The sequence below is a fragment of the Seriola aureovittata genome, chromosome 11, assembly GCF_021018895.1.
Source record: "Seriola aureovittata isolate HTS-2021-v1 ecotype China chromosome 11, ASM2101889v1, whole genome shotgun sequence".
In the NCBI taxonomy this organism is placed as follows: domain Eukaryota; kingdom Metazoa; phylum Chordata; class Actinopteri; order Carangiformes; family Carangidae; genus Seriola; species Seriola aureovittata.
Window position 1 is genome coordinate 24,493,504 of NC_079374.1, and position 22,376 is coordinate 24,515,879.

A 22,376-nucleotide genomic window follows, 5' to 3' on the forward strand; every position below is an offset into this window, starting at 1 on the left:
CCCCGGTCCCAGAAGGTGGACTCCTTCTACAATGAATATTAGAATCCAGTGATCCCTTTCTAAATAGCTGAAGTTGTATTTCAAGCTGGCAGCTGTCTATAAACGGATGTTCAAACATGAATACAAATCTCATCATTCTCAATACTGATTTTGTGGGGAATTATGTTGTCCTTTGTATTTATGTTTAAGTCAGTACAGCCATGTTGTTTGTGCTGCTTGTAACTCCAAATTACTCTCTTTGTTATAGTTATACTCTACATAATCTATAATAAAATTCCACATATTAACACTAACACAAAAAAAGATCATTCGTTTAAGTGTGTATGTATGAAATATGTTTTTTTTTTAAAAACTCATACAGTTATAGGTATTAAATTGTTCTAACGGTCTAAGTGCAAAACTTAGTGTTTAAATTGACAGAATTAAACAACTTTTAAAATGTTTGAAGACGTGAATGACAACATTCGCTACTTTAAGACCTCATATCCCAGAAGTCTCTGCACACCATAAATGATGTCACCTGACAATGAAGAGGGCAGGATGTGCTAATGTTTACAACCACTGGGCTGTCAATAATTTTATCGTAAAAACGGATTGATTTTGTTGATACTTCCACAGAGCATGAAAAGACAAGTGGATAATAGCGAGAACTAAATGACCCCTTCTGGCATTCAGGTAAAAAGACTATTTTAATGAAGTATTTGATCGTTTAATCTAGAAGGCTTGTTAGCGCTTAGCTCGTGAGTTATCCGTAAACAAGTAAACGTAGCACAGCGACGCTACCTGCTAGCGTTAACTAGACCAATAGGTGGACCTGAACCAGCTCTTGTCAATGAATTACAGCTAACGTTTCACTGAAATATAACCTACAGCATTACGTACTGACCTCCAGGCTGTGTTTAATAGCTAGCTTACAAACTGTGTCGCTAGCTTTCAGGGATTGAAGAAGGTGGCTCATCTGACTAAGAAAACTTGAATGGGCTTCACAGACAACAGCTAGCTGCACCTGTACAGATGGAAAGATAAAAGCTAACTCTTGGAATTTGCAGCTACAGCAAAAGCTCTTTTCTACAATTTTAGCTCTGCAGTGCCTCCAGCTGAAATGTAGCTAACTGGCACGTAGCCCACTGCCACACTTCAACACACAGGTAAATCGAGGTGTCAACATATTTTTCATCAGTAAGTCTTCAGTGGTCATGTCTTGTTATAGTGGTAATATGTCCACTGCTGTTTGTTGTGACATTAGAGACATTATACAACAGTACAACACAGCTGTCTTTTGCTTTTGTTTTTGTGGCAGGTTTTTGTTAATTTTGAATTCCCCTGTTTGGTTCTGACTGACTGTGAGCTGGCAGCTGGAGAGACCACAGACATAACATTTCAGACAGAAGTTTGTTGGTAAACAGGTGGGTACTGCAATGTAACTAAAAGTTTCCTCCAGCTCTGATATGGTATTTTAGCTATACCCTGTCTTTACTCTTTTATTGTCTCTTACCTTTAACATACTTAATGCCTTCAGGGTTTTTCTACCTGTAGGAAATATTGCTTCTTGAAGAGCTTGGCAGATTTCGGGGTGACAATGGCTTTTGTGTTTTCAGTTCTACATGCTTCAAGAGTCTTTGAAAATGTCATTCAAACAGGGCTGCAGGCATGCACAATATTTTCATGATTTTTGCATTTTGAGTACAGTATGAGACACATTTTATAAGGCTATTAATGAAATGACAATATGGGCAAGTGCAGTATCCACATTGCAAGAGCTGAAACTTCTTTGATAAAGGTAAAATGTGTCACAACAGACCAGAAATGAATCACTGTGGTGCTACAGAGATGACCTATAAATCACATTCTCCAGACTTAAATGAACATGATTGTTTGATACAAAAGTAACATCATCATCATTTTAATATTTTTTTCACCACTCCAACTGAAATTGTGAGTCATGTTGCAATATCTGCCAAAATAATTGCAATATGATTTATTTTTTACATATCGTTCAGCCCTAATATCTTACTAACTGGAACATTGTTGTGCTCCCTTGTTAGAATCTATGATTGAGCTGTCAGTATGTCTCTTTCAAAGAAAGGTCATCGATTAATTAATGATTTTTAAATGTTGGGTGCAGCTGTGAGCTACCTCCTGAATTTCAGTAACTTGAATATGTTTGTGTTTTGCCTCTCTTATCAGTGTCCAGATGGAATGGGCATTCATCATGAATCGAATGAGCTCTCAGGGTAGCTCTGCAGCCCAGCGCAGGCGGATGGCGCTGGGGGTGGTGATACTCCTGCTGGTGGATGTCATCTGGGTAGCCTCCTCTGAGCTAACCTCAGTAAGGACTTATGTCACAGTCAGTCAGTTTTACACACCTGCTGTGATACAACTTCTTCATCCTCTCCCCCAACAAGTGCTGGATGAAGAGTATCCTTAATTAGTTAATGTTAATGCTGCAACTCCATTAAATGTGAAAAAAAAATGTTTACATAAAGAATTGTGTTTATGTGCAAGTACTAGTACTAGAAAATATAATATTCTGCTTGATAGTTTAAACTGCAGACGATTTCACAGTTTTAAATTTAAATATATGCCAGTTCATTCATTTTTTTTATTTATTTACTGTATTTAAGTCCCCATTAGCCACTACCAAGGTAGCAACTACTCTTGCTGGGGTCCACTCAAGTAAACATAACATCATAATGCAAAACAATGGATATTAAAATCAAACACAAAACAGGGCATAAGGAAATATTGACAAATACAAACAACAGTAAAACTGCTAATAATGATAATAACAAAAATAACAAGTACCCACAGTTTATCTAAACATTCAGTAAAACATTTGATGCAGCTCAAAAAACAATAATTCCACTAAAAACAGCATATACCGTGACTGAAGAAAAAAAGTAATAAAATAAGGTTAAAAGAATAAAAAAAAAAAAAAAAAGTCAGTTCATTTCTTGTGCCAGTGGCACTGTTACAAGAGAAAGCTGGGTTAGCAGCACAGAAGTGGTCTACCAACGGAAGACACAAGGAGGAAACCAGCAAACATATAACCTCTCACAGTCAACAATGATTTTCATAAAAATTAAGAAATAACTAAACAAAGAAGAAATAGCAACTACAGCCATCAGATAAATGGAATAAAAAGAGCAAGGAGTCATTTGAACATTTAGTGGAATGAAAGTATGAAGTGTTGCATTAGGTTGAGTAAATACCATTTGTTACTCTCCTTCTGTGCTGCTGGGAAGAACTTTAACTTGAAAAACTAGAAATGCAAAATAAACAACAGGAGAGTCTGAGAGGGAAAACTGAGGTGAAATGTGTTTGAATTAAAAGCACAGACATGTGAAACCAAACCTGCTGCTTTGAAGACATAAAGGTGTAGACTTTCCAGTGCACATTAGCTGGTTCTAACATTTCCCCCCTGTTGTTTGTTCCTGCAGTACATCTTCAAGCGACAGGAGTACAACAAACCCTTCTTCAGCACGTTCACCAAGACCTCCATGTTTGTGCTGTATTTGCTGGGTTTCCTGCTGTGGCGGCCCTGGAGGCAGCAGTGCACTGGCACTCTGAAATGCCGCCACTCTGCGTTTGTAAGTACCACATGGGGGCAGCATGTTTAAATGTTTTTTTCCTCCAAGCATTCATGACGGTGCTTATCACCTCCTCAGTGATACAGAACCACAAACCATGTCTTCTGACAGCTTTATTACCAGCTGCTATAACAGGGCTAGTATTGTTTTCACCTTCTGTGTGTGTCCGTGTCCGTGTCCGTGACCGTGTCTGTGACCGTGACCGTGACCCTGTGTGTTTCTGTGTCCGTGTCTTTTTCTGTGTCCGTGTCCGTGTCCGTGTCCGTGTCTGTGTCCGTGTCCGTGTCCGTGTCCGTGTCCGTGTTCGTGTCTGTGTCCGTGTCCGTGTTCGTGTCTGTGTCCGTGTCCGTGTCCGTGTTTGTGTCTGTGTCCGTGTCTGTTTCTGTGTCCATGTCTGTGTCTGTGTGGCAAAATGTGGTCATGGAGACACCTACTGTATCAGGAACTACCACAGAGGTGGTTTTTAGGACTTTTGCAGGTGTCTGTCTGTCTGTGGACAGAGTGATTCTGTCACAACCTGCCAGATACAGTCACAAAACTTTACAGGTGTGTAGGTGAGCTCAAAATAAAGGCTGGATTGGAAGATGAGTGTGGTCCGACTCATGAGTACTGGTTTGGACTCATGGGGTGGAACATCGCAGCTGGTGTGATCCTATCACAAGGTGCTCTCTAGTTGACTTTATTTTTCTCAACTACATCTGCAGAAGAAGCAGAAAGTTGTGGAAAACCTTCTAGAAATCATGGATTCTAGCTTTTTTTCTGTCTGTCTAGGCTGAGTTTCTTTTTTTTTTTTTTTAATCACAAAACGGATTCATTATTGTTTTTGATGCCGAAAAAAAAAATCTTCCCACTGAGCTTTGTTAAAGCTCACTTAGAAGCTGCTGGTGAATGTTTTTAAGGACCTGGGTTGAAAAACAATTAACCTTTTTAGATAAGATGAAAGTGTGAAAGGCTCTTCAGTCAGTGCAGCAGAATGTCTTTGATCTGTTGACAGTTTAAATTGCCTCTTTCTGCAGTTTGCTGATGCCGAGGCCTACATTGCACCCTGCACCACTGACACCACTGGGAACAACTGTTTGGTACGTAGTTTGTTTCCAGAGTAAATGATGAACTCTACCTGCAGTGTTCTGTTTAAAATGTTTACCATTTCCTGCTCTGTTGTCAGTGTAGGGAGTCAGGACAAACTTAGTTATGAGGGTTGTTTTATACGACTATTTAACATCTATAAATGTCTGACTTTGTCTTTCCCTCAGAGTGAACCTCTGTATGTGCCAGTGAAGTTCCAGGACGTACCCGCTGAACACTCAAATTGTTTAATTGGAGACTGTGAATCTTGTGAGTACATACAGTTGATGTTTTCTCCTTTATAAAAATGAAGCGTGAAGCACATTTATTGTCTTGTATCCCGCTCTGAATTTACTAAGCTCTCATGAATTTGTTTAAATGTTTAAGTCGTGACTCATGTGATTGATAACCTCATCAGTTTGGTCTCATTAATGAGAGATACAATGTGAACAACAGAGGGCAGTACTGAGCCATGAAAATAGGCAGAATCATTGATTAAAGCCACTCTGACAGAAATGCTACATTTAACATGAGGAACATCTGTCTGATGTTTTGTCTCTCTCTTCTTCTTTCACACACCATCATAAGAACAAAATGACAAACAGCAGGATTTCGTCGTCTGTCTGAGCTGCTTTTCGCAGAGCAATTGAAAAACCTGATGATTAAGTGATGCTCTTCAGAAAAAGCTGCCCCTCAATTTCTAGAGCTGGCTGACAGGCTCCAGAGACCAAAGCCACACAGCAGAGGTTCTCAGACAGTTTATTAGGGTTTCTGGTGTGTTTGAATTACAAGGCTTCATATGTTTGGCACCTGTGTTGGAAATAATGGTTGTTTTCGTCCCAGTCCCGCATTAGCAGCTGATAAGGAGGCTGTTAGGTGTAATTTATGGTAAAATGAAGGTCTTGCTGCAAATTCAAATGGAGCCTCAAAATTACACTATATTTTCTGTGTTTGGGCATTTGAATAAAACCTCCATTAATTCACTCCTCTCTCCCATTTCTGCCTCCCAGCAGCTTCCAAAAAGCACCGGGTGCGTTTCAGTAACATCATGGAGGTGCGTCAGCTGCCCTCCACTCAGGCTCTGGAGGCCAAGCTGTCCCGCATGTCCTACCCAGCTGCCAAGGACCAAGAAGCCATGCTCCGCACAGTGGGCAAGCTAACAATCACTGATGTGGCCAAAATCAGCTTCTTCTTCTGCTTTGTGGTGAGTGGAGATCAGCTGGAAGCCCAACTTTATATTTTACTTTGCTGTATCAAATTATAGACATATTTCATAGAAATGAAAAACACTGAATTTATTTTTTTAAATAAATCGAGACAAAACATTTTGAAATCAAGATACTCTATTTGTATATTTTACATTAAACTCTTGTTTAGAAATAAACATTCAGTGCTGTGAAGTTATAGTATGGAAAATGTTGAATACCCAATACTGTTCTAATAAACAGTGTCTTTGAAAAGCATAGCTAAAAGTCACATGTTAGAGTACATAGATTTATTTTTAAAGGTCCCATATAGTATAAAGGGCGATGTCCGTGTGTAGTTTGATTATAAAGCAGGTCTAGGTTCTATATTAATACTGTGAAAGTATCAAAGCCTCAATCTACAGAGAAATGCACACAGCCTGTATTCAGACACTGAGCCTTAAGACCAGCCGTCAGGACTTCTGGAACTTTGTGATGTCACAACAAAGCAGTCACTGCTCTCAGCCATGACCAAAGCCTGGACTACCTGGACCCACCATCCAACCTTGGAGGATTTGGTGTTTTTACCTGAAATCTGTGATATTTTTATTGGATCATTCAGTAAACAGTCAATCAATCAGAAGAGAGGCTCGTCTCTTACACATAGCTGCTGCTAGAGATATAATTTTAAATGCTGTTTGGCAAACTCGTGTCGCTGTCATTGCGTTTTACTCACTCTCTTATCATAAAGGCTGATTGATGGAGAGCTGCCGAGATGGTCCTTCCAGCAGGTTCTCTATCTCCACAGGACTCCTGAAGCTCTGTTAGAGTGACTGTTGGGTTCTTGGTCAGCTCCCTGACCAAGGCCCTTTTGGCTGGTGGCTAGATGGCCAACTGCAGGAAGAGTCCTGGTTCCAAACTTCTTCTTTTTCACAATTATTGAGGCCCTGGGAACACGCAAAGCTTTACAAATGGTTTTATACCTAATCTGTACCTCACCACAATGGTCTACAGAGAGTTCCTTGGACTTCATGGCTTGGTTCTTGTCCTGACATGCAGTGTATACTGTGGAACCTTAGGTACACAAATGTGTGCTCCTCTCAATTATGTGCAGTCAGTTCAGTTTGCCAAACAGGCAAAAAGGATGTACATGACCACAGTTTGGAGCCACAGCAAAGGATCTAAATACGGGGAAAACCATCCACATAGTTGATCTGACAGAGGTTTTTATTCCGGATGCCCTTCCTGACACTTCCTGGGTTCAAGAAGCCGTGGATCAAACTGCCAACCCAGGGACCACCTGAGCCAGGGCCCTCTGAAATCTACAACAGAATAAAGTGTGCACAAACTGAAAACTTTGTGAAGCTACTGTAGTTCTACAGCACCGCTTCACCTGTGTCTTGTTTTTATGCTTTGCTGTAGTTGCTTTTTATAAAGCATAATTAATAACACACACTTGTATTCTTTTTGTGTTATTTGCAAGCCAGGTAGCAAAAAGTGTGTGTTTGCTTGTACTCTAAAAGATGTGCCATTGCCTTATAACAATGATGTGACTGAGCAGAGAGTCACAGTTTATGAGTGCCAACTTGCAAGTCATTAATCTTGTGGCATTTTTAAATGATGAACTATCAATATCAAAATCACCTCTTCCTCTCTCACCCCCACCAAGGCCGCGATAAACCTGGGTGTCATGTTTGATGACCAGCTCTCCTTCTCTGACCATGTTGCATCCCTCTCCCGGTCCCTGCTGCTTTGTACATAAGAAAAATCATCCCTTACCTGTTTTACCTCACTTGCCACCCAGATCTTGGTCCAGGCCATGGTTATCTCTCACTTCACCTACTGTAATGCCCTTCTGGTGGACCTCTCTGCACACACAGTGAAACTCTTACAGATGGTCCAGAATGCAGCAGAATGTCTGGTCTGCAATCAGGCTAAAAGGTCAAATGTCGCTCCGCTACTCATCGACTTACACTTGCTACCCATGGCCTCCTGAATCAAATTCAGTCACTAAGCTGCCTTCAGAGAGACTTCTGGGACTGCACCACCTACTTGAACCCAATCATTCAGCCTTATGCTCCTTCTCAGCCACTGCGTTCCTCCCAGCAACATCATTTGTCATCACCATCCCTGCACACAAGACAAGCTCAGTCCAGACTGTTCTGGTCTGTGGTTCCCTGATGGTGGAACAAGCTACTGAATGCTCTCAGAGCAGGAGCGTCCCTCTCTATCTTCAAGAATCTGTTGAAGGCTCACACCCTACCCAGCCACCATGCACTTTAGGTTCAGTTTGGCCTTTAAAAAAAAAAGTTGTTATTATAATTACTGAGCATTCTGATAGTGAGAGTGAATAGATGACAGGAAAGAGGAAGAGAGAGATGCTCGCTTAATCACATCACAAACATGGGCGCACACAGCGAACACAGATTGACCAGTGAGTTGAATCAAAACTTAAGAACAGTTAATTGGTGTTTGCCTGTTGTGTTGTAAGGTGTTTGTCATTTCGTCCCTTCCTCGTACACATCGTCACATCTCTGCTTCTGTGTGTCTTCCAGTGGTTCCTGGCTAACCTGTCCTACCAGGAGGCGCTGTCCGATGTGCAGGTTGCAATCGTCAACATCCTGTCGTCCACTTCAGGTCTCTCTCTCTCTCTCTCTCTCTCTCTCTGAATTTCATGGCAATAAGTAAAATGTAAAGGTTGGAAAGGAAAATGAGCGTTGGTTAAGTTGTGTATTAATGAAACCTAAAGAGGTGTGGTCTGGTCACTGTTCCTTACCACCTCTCCCTCTTCAGGCCTGTTCACGCTCATCCTAGCAGCCATATTTCCCAGCAACAGCAGCGACCGCTTCACCTTGTCCAAACTGCTAGCTGTGGCTCTGAGGTAAGGGCCGAATGAATATGTGTATGTATTGTTTTATGTTGTTTGTGTCTCCACACTTTCCTCTTAGATTTCAGTTGATCTGCTTTGTTAAAGTTGTTGAAATCTAGTTTTCATTGTATCCAGTAGTATCGTAGCAGCCAGGGGCTTAAAGAACACGTCTGGTGACGTTTTATCATTTTATGATCAACAAATCTCATGAAAAGACTAAAACCAACAATGAATTTACTCTGCTAACAATCATTGTTGTGTTAGCTGCATATTTAAACCCATCATACTGATCAGAGTCTGCCACTTCCACGGTGGCCAATGGTTAGAAGCAAAGCAATGTGAACACAGAGCAGCTTTTCTGATTATATGCTCTGATTTATGACAAAAAAAGTCTAATTTAAATCATCTAGAGGATCTGTAAAAGTTATTTCTTTCCTCACCCCATGTGGCGGGTTCAGACAGATATCTTGACAACTACTGGCCAGATTCAGACAGAGAATTCATGATCCGTGGTGAATAAACTCAGACGGTTTTTGTGACGTCCTGATCTTTTCTCTTATCGCCACATTCTGAACAAAATCTAAACTTTGAACACAAGACTTTTAATTTATTGAGCACATCACCTCGGCTTGTTGCCGCATGCCCTTTGCAGATGTTATAGCTTTTAGACCTGAATGTGTTGAAAAAGGAGTAGTTCAATATTTTGGGAAATATGCCTGTTAGCTCTATTGATGAGTGTTAGATCGATCTCGATCTCTTCATCTGACTCTCACCATTAAAGCAAAGAGTTAAATTATTTCTTTTATTTTATCCAAGCTGTTGTACATAGTGTCTTATTTAATTTTAGTTAAAGTGAATAAGTCACACATTGGTCACCAGTGTCAGTGAGGTCAGTCCTGTAACCTAAGAAGAGCAGTCACTATGTTGTTAATGTCATTCGACACTTTCATATTGTAGAATATGTGAACGTTGGAGCAGTTTTGCCCCCATCAGGGATACTTTGCATAGTTCACACTTCAAATACATCCATACATCCAATGTATATGCTTGAAAAGATCTGCAATGGATTAAGAAAAAAATCCTGAATCCTTAATTCCTTAATGTTTTTTTTATATTATTTTTAAATCAAAAGTGGAGTTGATCCAGTGTGCAGAGAGGCTCAGTGAGACAAAAGCTATCTGATAAAATAGGCTGGTCATCCAAAGTGATGAGTTCAATGACCACTCTGTAATCTTTTTGGCCTCCTGCTGTCTCAAGGAAATGTCTCTCGCCTTCTTAATGTTCCTTGAGTCCGCGCTGCAGCTTTTGCCTGAGTGAACTCACTGTATTCCCTTGAGTCTTTGAGTGACTGTTGGACCTGCTTTCACTTTCCACTTTAAAATATTTCCACACCGCGTCCTCTCTCCGTTTACAACACCCCTGTGACAGCTGACGTGAAAAGGCTTCTTGGGCTTAGGTTCGTGCTCAATACAGCCGATACCGATGAGTTAAAAAATGCCTTGATCTGCCCCAATACCGATCTTTGAAATTGGATCGGGACATGCCTACCCACAACCGCTCCCCTGGCACTGCAGCTGCCCGGTGCTGGTGTGTGTGTTTGCTGACTGCTCATTGATGGGTTAAATGCAGTGGTCAAATTCCTTTGTGTTTAAAAAAATATATAATTGGCGTCTAAAAAATTTGTCTTCTTCTTCTTCCCCTTCTTTAGCATGGGAGGTGTGGCTCTTGTGAGTTTCTCCAGCATGGACAACCCTGATGGGAAGGGTGTCATAGGTAACCATGGAGACAGCAAGTATCTGTCACTCTTTGACATCACTATTGTGTAATTAATATAGTTTGAAACCCTCCTTCCAAATGTGATGACTTTTAAATTGTTATGAAGGTTCTCTGTGGTCGCTGGCGGGGGCGATACTTTACGCTGTCTACATAGTAATGATCAAGAGACGAGTGGACCGGGAGGATAAGCTTGACATTCCCATGTTCTTTGGTAAGCAAATGCTCAGCATGTTTTTTTTTAAGGCCAGACTTTTTATGGCTCTGTGGCTGGAGTTATTATGTTTTCAGGCCGTCCATCCGTCCCTGCCATTGGCGTTAACGCGGCATCTCAAGAACGCCCTCAGGGAGTTTCTTCAAAGTTGGCACAAACGTTCACTTGGATTCAAGGATGATGTGATTTAGAACAATCACAAACAACATGAAAAAGTGTATCTGGGTTTTTCCAAATCAAAAAATCCTGGATGACAAAGGAGGTCCACACCCTGCTCAGAGTCTGCAACATAAACTCCATGTCTTGCCACTGCGAAATGTTCAGTGTTACCAGATCCAGCCCGGAGGGGGGTACCAAGGAGGCCAAATCGGCGTCCAAGCAGAGGATTGAGGACCACTTCACCAACGCTCCCCTCCACTGCGTATGGCAAGGCATCCAACACGTCACCAACTACAGAAATCACCACTGCTGCCGGTGGCAACACTTCTCTAGCAGAGGAGCTAAATTGCTTCTTTGCTCGTTTTGACACAAAGGGACATGGGGTTGATACGACTCCCCCCTCCAGCCTCCAATAGCTGCACACTTTTAGAGCAAACATCAGACGTGAGATGTGGATGCCATTAACAGCCTTAACGACCAGTCACACTTACACCTACTGTCATAAAGTACTTGAAAGACTGATCGTAAAGCACATCATAGGCACCTTTCACCCACCCTCCATCAGCTCCAGTTTGTGTACAGACCAAATAAGTCAACAGAATGTGCCATCGCCACCACACTGACACACCTTGAACATTAAGGGACCTATGCAAGGTTGTTATTCATAGACTACAGCTCTGCCTTTAATACAATAGTCCCCAATAGAAGGTCACCAAACCGGCTGACCCTGGCCTTTCCCAGCCCATCTGCTGGTGGATTAGAAGGTCCCAGTCTTGAGCTTCGTTCCAGTGCAAACCCCAGGATCATCTAATGGCGCTGAGGTGACCATCCACGGTGTTTCAGTGTCCAGGTCCGATGCACGAGTGGCAGAACCTGGTGCCAACTGTCTCCAGCTCATTGTCCTCGGGCGCTAGACCCTTCAGGTTGCACGGGTACAGTGCCAGTGAGCATCGAGGCCAGCCAGGGGGGCCGCAGAATCTGTGACCATCTGGGACATCAGGGAGGCAGGTGCTCTGAGAATAACCTGGCACTAAAAACCGGCAAAACAAACAGAACCAACTAATAATTGACTTCAGCAGAAATAAAGGAGAATATAACGCCTCTCCTTATCAACGGGGGACAGCATGGAAATGGTTCCCAACTCTATTCCCTTTCGCAGAGCAATCAACATCCTCAAAGGCTCATCCCACCCCGGACATCACCTGCCCCGCTGCCCTCTGGCAAGCACTACAGGGCCATAAAATCCCACCACACCTCCAGACTCAGGAAGTTTTAACCGAGGGCCATCTGTGAACTAAACTCTGCCAAGTCTGTACCTATCTATAACCATTCCCTCTGCCAGGGGCCCTCACTCTGACCAGTGGGTATAATGTAGGACAGCGTCTCTGCAAATATTCACTGTTTTAGTGCAATATCTGCATCGGTGCAACACTTACAGTGGGGTCCTAAAGTCAGAGACCACTTACCCATTCACTTTCACATGAAAGTGGTCTCAGTCAATAATGTTTAATATTCTAGACATTCAAAGACTTGCAGCTTGTCTGTGTGTCTGTGTGTGTGTTTGTGTGTGTGTGTGTGTATGTGTGTGTGTGTGTGTGTGTGTGTGTGTGTGTCTGTGTTGTAAGTTCTTTAACTATACATACATCTGGTCTGAATCTTTTTCAAGATTTAGTTTTATTTCATTTTCTAACTAGTTTTTTCTCTCACTGTTGTTTTGATGTTAGGAATAGCAATTTAAATTTCATTGTACTGTTGTGCAATGACAATAAAGGGATTCTACATTTGCATTTATATTTACTTATTTGGGAGACGCTTTTATTCAAAAGGATTTTCAAATGAGGGACATCACCTTCCGAGGTGCTCTCTGAAGAGAAAAGTCTTCAGCAGATTCTTGGAGACAGAGAGAGACGCCTCTGCTCTGATAGCGTTGTGTATTTTGTTCCACCATCGAGGGAACCACAGACCAGAGCTGTCAGGACTGTGTTTGCTTGTGTGCAGGGATGGTAAAACCAGAAGACATTCCTAAATTCTAACTGATGAAATGATGAAGTTTTACATCCAAAAAGTGAAAGGTCAACTTCACTGCAAAAACACTTTTCTGGCCATTATTCAACACTGTAACTCAGGGACAGAGGGGGAGATGACGCCCATATTTCACGTGTGGTTGGAGACTGAACTGGTGTCCACGTTGAAACTGTAATGACTGTACAGATCTTCTGTGCTGCCGGGCTGAACATGTGCCTGAGGCCTCCACGTTTTACAATCGGTAGCTTCTTTGCAGCAACATCCATATTTGAATTATTGTCTTCTGTCATGGCTGCACCTTTGCTCTGTCAGAACCAGCTTTATTGACCAAGCAAGTGAACACATCATGGAGTCTGACTGTGGTTTTTATTTCTCTCAATGAACTTACACACTAGTACAGTAGACATACAGCAGAACAACAGCAACCGATCTTAACAAAGTGATGGGAAATCACTAATATCTTTTATATAATTCCCTCCAGTCTACAGATGTTATGACTCTGGACAGATGTGGATGTAAACTGCACCTTGACTAGCTGGTGGAGACGTACAACCCTCTAGTTAAAATGTGCACCAGTTGTAGTTATTTCTTAACAATGTCTGCACCCTCTTCATGTATTATCCCCCCCCCCCCCCCCCCCCCCGCAACAGGTTTTATTCCATGAACCTGAAGCTACTCTGGCCGACAGTGGTTTTCTTTAGAGCTGTCTTGGTTTAACCGCTGTGTGTCTCTCAGGGTTTGTGGGTCTGTTCAACCTGCTGCTGCTGTGGCCTGGCTTCCTCCTGCTCCACTACACGGGCTTCGAGGCCTTTGAACTTCCCAGCCAGCTGGTGTGGACGTACATCCTCATCAACGGCCTCATCGGAACCGTTCTCTCGGAGTTCCTCTGGCTCTGGTGAGCACATGATCCATAATTTATGCAGGTCACAGTTCCAAATCATTAGGATTTAATGCTTTATAAAACGTTTTGATTCTGTTTGTTGAGCTTCCATCTAGATACCACCCTGAGGAATTAAACAGAGTCAATAAAATGTTCTCTTGCATCATGTACATTATGTTTAAAATATTTCTTTTTTGTCCACAGGGGCTGTTTCCTCACATCATCACTGATCGGTACTCTGGCACTGAGCCTCACCATCCCGCTGTCTATTATGGCAGATATTTGTATGCAGAAGGTAAGTACCCACAGCGGGTACTTCACAATGAGAGTCAGGGTTTGAAGTAAGAGTCGAGATAATGTTTGTTTTGCATCGGCGAGACTCCAGACTGAGGACATTGAGTCAGAGTGGATTGCAAAATGGAAAGTTCGGATGATTTTAGTTTGTTTAAGCCTTCGAGCTGATTAGATGAAACAAATAATTTGGTTAAAACTGAATTTAATTTATTGACATTTCAAGTCAATGTTTTCAATGTTCTATTAACGGTAAGTTAAAGTGTTGATTGTTTTACAAGTCAATATAAGCCACTTCTGTCCTGTTTTGATGTTAATGTGAATTTCTCTATTTTCCAACCCTTTCTCTAATTAAATGGAAGCAACAACTTAATAGATGTAAATTAGTCCTCGAATTTATTTTTTGGCAGAAGTGGTCTTGTTGTAGTTTTAATTCTAATTTTGTCAAGGTGACGTATTCTCTTTAAACTCAACACAGTTCACAGATGAGTTTAAAAATATTAACAATGAGGACATTTGGGGATTTGGTGGGTGATACTTTGCACTGAAAACCACAGAGTATACATGTATCTTCATAGAGGTGTGTGTTCTGTGTTTGTCGTATTGCTTTACCCAAAAATTATTTACTGAAGTTAATGTTGTGATGTAAGTATTTATTTATGTTACAAGTCAAATAACTTTTTTGACCATGTGGTTATAAATTAATCTCAGAAACTAAAGTCCAGTAATGACACCACTTATAACTGGTTACTTTCTTCTGTGTGTGTGTGTGTGTGTAGGTACGTTTCTCGTGGCTGTTTTTTGCCGGGGCAGTCCCTGTCTTCCTCTCCTTCTTCATCGCCACGCTCTTATGCCACTATAACAACTGGGACCCCGTCCTGGTGGGGCTGAGGAGAGTGTACGCCTTCATCTGCAGGAAACATCGCATCCAGAGGTACGTCCTGGTTCTCCACCGGGCTTTCATGTGACATAATATCCTGTGGAAGCTAAGCAACTGAACGCACTGACCACATCTATCAGTGCGCTAACTAACATGCATACAAATGACATATAGATTACATATAGATTACCTCTGACCATGTCCAAGCAGCCATTTGTTCCAGTACATTTGTAGGTACTATGAGACACAGTTTGCAGAGACTGGGACAGGTAATGCATGAGAGACAACACTGGTTCTTTTTTGGCAATGTTACATTATTATCACATGGTAATATACTATTGCGAGCAGGGACTTTTCTGAAACCTCTGACATTTGGTTGATTCAATGAAATTTGTAAGTTGATAGTTTGATTTTTTTAATAGACAATTTAAGTGATGAAGTGTTTCTGGCTGAGGGGACGGAAAAAATAAGCGAACATGAAAGCATCAGTTCAGTTCCCGGCAGCAGTGCTTCGGTTGTGAAACTCAACCTCATGTGGTTGTGTGCTCTAATACACTCTTGTTCCTGTATGCACACACACATAAGTGTAGAAGCATCTTAATAAAAATAACCGCAGCAGCAACAACAACAACAACAATAACAACAACAATAACAAAAGGAAAAGTACAGCCATAAAACATCTGTCACTACATTAGATTGACCTACGAAACAGTGTGTTCAGTTTGCTTTTAACACCTGGAAACAATCTTGGCTGCTGAGGAACAGACTGCTTGATGCTCTGCTTCTGGAGCTGAGAGCAGCTGCAGCCAGTGGACATCTGGGGTGATTTCACAGTGACATCACAGTTAAGCCCTTTTATTTCAGTCATGTCAAAAAATGGACTTAATGTTTGATCCAACCGTCTACAGCCTCCTCAGGCCAACAGCAGTGAGTTCAGCAGTGTGTGTGTTTAGATCATGTGTTGGAAATGGATTATCCCAAATCAACATTTAGATTTCCTGCATTGAGGAAGCAGCATTCTGCATGTTTGAATACACCAACACACCACCAGAAGAGGGCTTCAGTCCTTGGTTACAGCTTCATTACAAGGTGATTAATCTGGCAAGCTCCTTTTCATAATGTGCCTGGTTATTAATGGCCTAAAATTATATCACAGGGCTGCCACAGGTCCTTGATATCCTTGAAAGTTTGTAAAAATAGAATCTGAAAATGGACATAATTAGACATGGGTGATTGAAAGTGCTTGAATTTCTATGTTCTGTGCAAAAATTATAAATCCTTTTTTTTTTTAATTACATTTCTAATTAAAATTTTTTTTAACTTAACATTAGTAAATGGGCTGAATGCTGCTGTCAGCATGGGTGCAAGAGACCATCACTATAACACAGCACAACTGAAAAGTGTCCCCACATTCAAGCTTCTCGCTGTTTTTTTATTGCTGCCTGTGAGCTTCTGTATAGCCCGCTAATTCTCATTGTAAAACTCTTAGTGTTGTAACTAGTTAATCTTGCTCTGTGTCTCAAACTATGTGGTGTTGGGTCCTTGAATTTGACGTTTAAGAAGGTGTGGGAACCCTGATATTAAGATGAACTTGACTTAACTCACCTAAGGCACTAATGACCACTGGTACAAAAACAACCACTTTGCTTCAGGGACAAAACAAGTCTCACTTGGAGGCAAATTTATCTTATTGGACTAATCACATTATCATAATCACACAACATTCATTTCCAGGTGTCTGTCTTTTTCCAGACAGGTTATTAGTCACATTGAGCCATTATTTGTGTACCGTCATTTTCCAGTGGACTCAGTGGTGTCAGATGTGGTTTCTATGGCGTTTATGACGCAACTGCAGACACACACACACACACACACACACACACACAACACACACACACACACACACACACACAAACACACCTCAAGTCTGTGCAGGAAGTGAGTTTTTGACACAGTGTGAACATTATAAATGAAATTATTTTCACCCCAGTTTTTTAAAAAGTTGAAGCTTTTAAAGTTTAAATTAGAAAGTGAGTTGCTGTTTCATTGTATTGTGGTGTGTGACCTATTAAAAATTAATTGACCATAACTGTGACACACACTTAGTCTTTTCTTCTCTGACATTCTCACAAGGACAATAGACTCCATTCGTCGCTCACAGCCTCGCTAAGTTAAGTCTGTAATCAGACGTACATGCTCGACTGACTAACCTCTCCGCAGCAGTCATGCTATCTATTCTCCTGTGAACGCTTGTTCCCATTTGGTGAGGGATTATTATGATAATGATGGTTGTCAAAGAGGATGACTGTGATGATGACTGACACGCTGCTCCCTCTGCCTACAGACTGCCGGAAGACAGCGAGCAGTGTGAAAGCCTTATTCCTCTACACACAGTCTCCCACAGCGAAGGAAGCTTCTGTTCGTGATCCAGCAGTAAAACACAAAGTAAGTCAGCCCTCTTCGCCTTGATTTGTGTGGTGATGATTGGACGGGTGTTTGTCATGTATGTGTTACTGTGTGTGTGAATGTGAAGACATATAAATCAGTATGGAAATTCCTACCCATGGAAAAAAGCTGAAAAATATTTGGAAAGTTAAGGCTTAAATATTTTTATTTTTAAACACTGTAAAAATGCAATGATTAATATTTTGTTTAACTTGGTTTTCATACATAAAAAGTGAAAAAAAAATTAAAAACATCTCCTCTTACTCCCTGATTGAGAAATGTTGATCAGGCCTTGTGCCCCGCCCACCACCTGCTCCCTCCAGGTGGACAGGTGAAAGAGCAGAGAGCATCAAGATGGTTAGAGGAGCAAACATCAGAGAGACTCAGCCACATGTTTGAACCTCAGTCAGTTGTGCAACAAAATGTTGACTGCTTATTTTGCCTTGTATTATATAAAAAACACTATTTGGACAAAAAAATCAAGTAGTGCAGCTTTAAAGATAAAATGTTTGAAAGATTTAAAGACCCCTGTGATGAAAAGCAAGTATGTTACCTTGTTAATGTCCATATGATGTTTTTACACAACACAAGACATATGATGAGTGAAATAATCATCAACACCATGACTGAGTGTTTCCACCTTGAACTGCTCACTGCAGTTCAAGGTGGAAGCTTACAAACAACATAAACAAATAAAAAAAGGTAACTACGCTCTGATCCGTCTGCTAGTCTCTGGTTCTGGTCTCAACAGACTCCTCATCTGAGTCTGGGTCTGACTGAGGCTCAAACATGTGGCTGAGTCTCTCTGATGTTTCCTCCTCTAACCATCTTGATGCTCTCTGCTCTTTCACCTGTCCACCTGGAGGGAGCAGGTGGTGGGCGGGGCAAAAGGCCTGAGCCACATTTCTTAATCAGGAAGGAAGAAGACATGAGCTTCAGACCCATTTTTTTTTCACTTTTTTGGGGGGAAAACCTTGTTAAACAATATATTAAACACATCAGCTTTAAGTCTCAAAAAATTAGGATTTTGCAACAGTTGATGAAGCTCAGAGTTTCTGCTTTCCTTTAGTTAGTTGCACTGAACATCTGACAAGCATTTGTCTGACGCTCTGTGTTTTTGACGTGTTGCGTAAGAGGGACAGAGGACGAGCTGGACAGGATGATCATCGCATAAATATTTTAGATCAGAGATTGACCACCCACTCTACAAAGTCAGTGAAGCTGCTGTCTCTTCACTGTTCACAGGTTTCCTCAAACTTTTCTCTTCTGCTTCCTAAACCTGCAAAGTAATTGCCAGCGGGTCCGAAAGAGAGATTTTGAACTCAGCATGTGGTTTCTAATAGAGGCGTCAGTGGGGAATGAAAACAGTGCAATTTAGAGCAGACTTAAGCCTGCTGGGTTTATAAGGAGCTTCCGGAAAGTGTTCAGACCCTTAAAATCATTGTAATTCATGGTTTCCCTCATCAATCTACACTCAATACCCCATAATCATGGGGTATTGCAAAAACAGAATTTTAGAAATTTTGCAACCTGAAATATCTGAAGTATTCAGACCCTGAAACAAAACAAAAACTTTTTCCAGCAAAAAAGAAAAATCTGCTGCACCAAGACCAGAGTGGCCTCTGTAATTCTTAAATGGAAGAAAGTTGGAACAACCTGGACTCTTCCTAGAGCTCAGCAATCCAAGAACCTGATGGTCACTCTGGCTGAGCTCCAGAGATCCTATAGTGGTTATAGCATAAGGCCACTACATAACATCGGCTGCAGGAGCAAGTGTATGTGTCTGTGTGTCCATTTTCATAGAAATAAGTATAATATTTCTAATATAATGCGACTGATGATTATTTCATTATGGATTAACCTTTTGATTATTGTTTCAGTTAATTGTTACTTTTACTATTGTAACTATATAATAAAAACAACTTTCATCCAAGGCTGGCAGAGCTGAATGTGACCTTTCAAAGGTTTCCGGTTTTGTCCAATTTCTAATTATATAAAAAGAAAAAAGCGGCAAGAAGTTGAATCCAGAGAACTGACGGAGCTGTAGCCAGTACTACTGAAGTCATGACTCCAAGGCCCCTATAATCACCATAATCTAAAATATTCTTTTTAGTGTTTCTCATATAATATTATTTATATATAAACATGGAGTTTTAAATGCTGATTCATTAGTAATATTTTTTTTTCTTTATCTCCCCAGGTGGCGATTGTGGATCTTGCTGAGCGGGACATTCTGGAAGCTTTCAGAGACATTGAACTACCCCAGTGCCTCCTATTATAACTATTTATTTTCTACAGTTTTGAGATGACCCAGCCATTTCTACAAGCTCATTTTTGTTTTCACATGTCAGTCGTCACAGACTGAGGTACTCACGTCACTTTTTTTTTTTTTTTTTTTACATTATCAGTAATTACTATGGTGTCATGTGACCAAATGAAACGGTACATGTTGGACTTGAACATAACACTAACAGAGGTGGAGTGGCTGAATGTGTGTCTTTTGAAAATCTCAATCAGTGGAAAAGAGTTCCCATCACTATTTTATGAAGGATGATGATTTGTACTGGCTATTTCATATATGGCCATTTGCACACTTACAGAGCCAACCTAGTCTTTTCTGATGGTGTTAGTATCACCAAGGCAGCATAACGGGGAAGCACCTCCTTGAATTATATCCTGAACTGCAGCGCTCTCTCTTTTTTTGGAGAGGCAGCTTCACTGTCATGGATTTCTAGTTGCTATCTGAGATTCCTGCTTCTCAAATCAGCGATATGATTAATCAGTGTATATGGCCAATGATCAGATAGAATTAGAAATGCAGTACAGTGATGAATTCATGTTACCCAGCATCAGCAGCCCGGGTAATGACAGAACACTTCAGAGCGACCTCTAAATGCGTTGCATGATACCTTCCACTTCCTCCAGACCTTCAGGTGATATTAACACTGTCATGAGAGCATCTTTTGCAAAAGAAAATCTCTATGTCTTGTTTTTGTTTTCTTCTGTTGAGGAAAACTTTTATTAGTCTGATGCTGGAAGAAGAAAATTGAAGCCACACTACATCCTACAGACCAACAACCTTCTCGTTTGCCCTCGTTCCCCTGACAGTGCTGGATACCTGAAGACAAACTGTGACAGAGACACAAACTTTTGCTATAAGCTACAAAAAAAAAAAAAAAAAAAATGTCTCGCTGCAATAACGGTCGTCTGCTTGAACGAGCAGCTTCCCTCTCCGATGGGTGTAAATACTGTACACAGTGAAACATTAGCAGAGTATTGATGTTTGTTTGTGAACCTCAGACAGACACTACAGATTTATCTTCTGAGATGACGTATCAGTTTATATTTGATGTATTATTTAAATGATTACTGCCGGAGGAAGAGTTTGCATCACAGTTGCAACGGAGATTATATCACGGCGGTCGGACTGTTGTACGTGGTCCGTTAATTCACTGCTTGTGATTTCATGTGATAAGACGAAGCGTTTCTTTTAGCAGCCTCAGTGTGTGCCATGTAACCGAGGGTGTGTACATTGCAGTTGAAGGTGAGATGTAAATGCTGGTCCACTCATCCCGTTAAATGCCAGACGTGTGCACATCTTTATGGAGTGTTTTTATAGCACTCGTCATTGACTGGACGTATCAAGTGGAGGAGGAAATAAGCAGCTGGCGAGGGTCAATTAATGGGTCGAGCAGTTGTAAGTGACAGATGGAAGCTGGATTCATTCATTTTCACTGTAGCACTTCCTGTATTTTTGCCACCCTCTGTCATGACTGCACGTGTGAAAGGTTTTTTTTTTTTTTTTTTACAGGTCGTGATATTTCTAATGTTGGCTGCATAGAAAGTTATTTCTTCATCTTTTATCAGTGGTGCTTGTGGAATCATGTTATTTTAATTTCTTTCTCAGGTTCTTTGTCTTGTTTTTATTATCTGAGCAATTTCTTTGTCTTTTAAGTGTCATTAATGAAGATGTTATAAGATGTAAATGAAGGCCCAGAGAGAGGCTGTGATAGCAGCGTCCCTTTTATCAGCCGAAGCTCTTGAATAATCCTGTTGTTTTGCAAGACTTTTCATACTTACACTGCACTATTAAAACATATTGTTTTAAGTCTCTGCTCTAAATTACGTATTTCTACATGAGGAGACGTGACACAACAACAGCATTTTTTCTTCCATGTTGCTATCATCTCCTGACCATGCGGTCCTGAACACAACATTAGACCATGATGGAGCTGCGTTGTATGGAGGTGTTGCTGTGGTACAGCCCACTCCATCTTTATGCCTTGGGCTCCGGATGTTGTCTGTCCCATTCTTGTGAATACGTTGTCTCAGTGACCTCACATACTTGGTGCAGACTGAAATACTTGTTCACATATTGTAAGAATTGCCACAAAATATTATCCAGACATTCATGATTCCCAGAGGATGAAACCTGTATACTCTGTCTGGTGCCACAAACCGCTCAGACTTTTTATTTATCCAGTGAAAGATCTGAACATCTACTAGACCAAAAGTTCTGAACTTGATCACCTCACACCATCATTAGGTAAAACCTTTACTGAGTCCAATACTTTGGTTAATGACTAAATTACCTGCAAAACAAAAGTAATGAAATTCTCATCAGTGTCAGCTCCACTTTATTTACAAATTGCAAGAAAATAGTGATAGACAAGTTCTTTCTTTTCCGGCATGAATGTGTTCGTCTTATTCTTATTCACCCTGGAAACCTTCTTTCTTAAAGACACCATGTGACAGACCCGGCGCAGAGAGGCACACAGAGTAACTGCGTGTGGAGAACGTACAGCACAGCAGGCAACCAACTATGGTGAATTATGTACATAAAGTCAGCTACAAGTGATAATTGGCCAACGTGAGTGTGTTACCATGCTATTCTAAGATGCTGAAGGTGCTGAACATTATGAATTATCAGCGAGTATCAGCAAAAATGCTGTATAAGATGTCAGTATGCTGATGTTAGCATTTAGCTCAAAGCACTGCTAC

At 41.1% G+C, this 22,376-nt stretch overlaps 1 protein-coding gene across 3 annotated transcripts; it reads left to right on the plus strand.

The window, feature by feature from the left end:
- Positions 1–526: 526 nt before the first annotated feature.
- LOC130178015 (solute carrier family 35 member F5-like) lies at positions 527–21,483 on the plus strand. Of its 3 annotated transcripts, XM_056390085.1 has the most exons (17): positions 527–675; positions 931–1,148; positions 1,301–1,406; positions 2,188–2,329; positions 3,441–3,590; positions 4,607–4,669; positions 4,844–4,925; positions 5,666–5,859; positions 8,395–8,476; positions 8,633–8,720; positions 10,417–10,481; positions 10,591–10,695; positions 13,615–13,774; positions 13,964–14,054; positions 14,830–14,984; positions 17,275–17,375; positions 19,576–21,483. In XM_056390085.1, the coding sequence occupies exons 4-16, from the start codon at positions 2,195–2,197 to the stop codon at positions 17,354–17,356; spliced, it is 1,452 nt and encodes a 483-aa protein (XP_056246060.1). In that variant the 5' UTR covers positions 527–675; positions 931–1,148; positions 1,301–1,406; positions 2,188–2,194; the 3' UTR covers positions 17,357–17,375; positions 19,576–21,483. The 3 variants fall into 3 exon arrangements, with proteins under 3 accessions (XP_056246060.1, XP_056246059.1, XP_056246062.1); XM_056390084.1 differs by lacking the exon at positions 931–1,148; XM_056390087.1 differs by lacking the exon at positions 931–1,148 and having other exon boundaries at positions 5,669–5,859.
- The last annotated feature ends 893 nt before the right edge of the window (positions 21,484–22,376 follow it).

Coding starts and splice junctions, on each gene's coding strand:
- LOC130178015 (XM_056390085.1), top strand. CDS start 2,195: ATGGAATGGGCATTCATCATGAATCGAATGAGCTCTCAGGGTAGCTCT. Junction 8,721..10,416: donor CTGCTAGCTGTGGCTCTGAG/GTAAGGGCCGAA, acceptor CCCCTTCTTTAG/CATGGGAGGTGTGGCTCTTG. Junction 13,775..13,963: donor TCGGAGTTCCTCTGGCTCTG/GTGAGCACATGA, acceptor TTTTGTCCACAG/GGGCTGTTTCCTCACATCAT.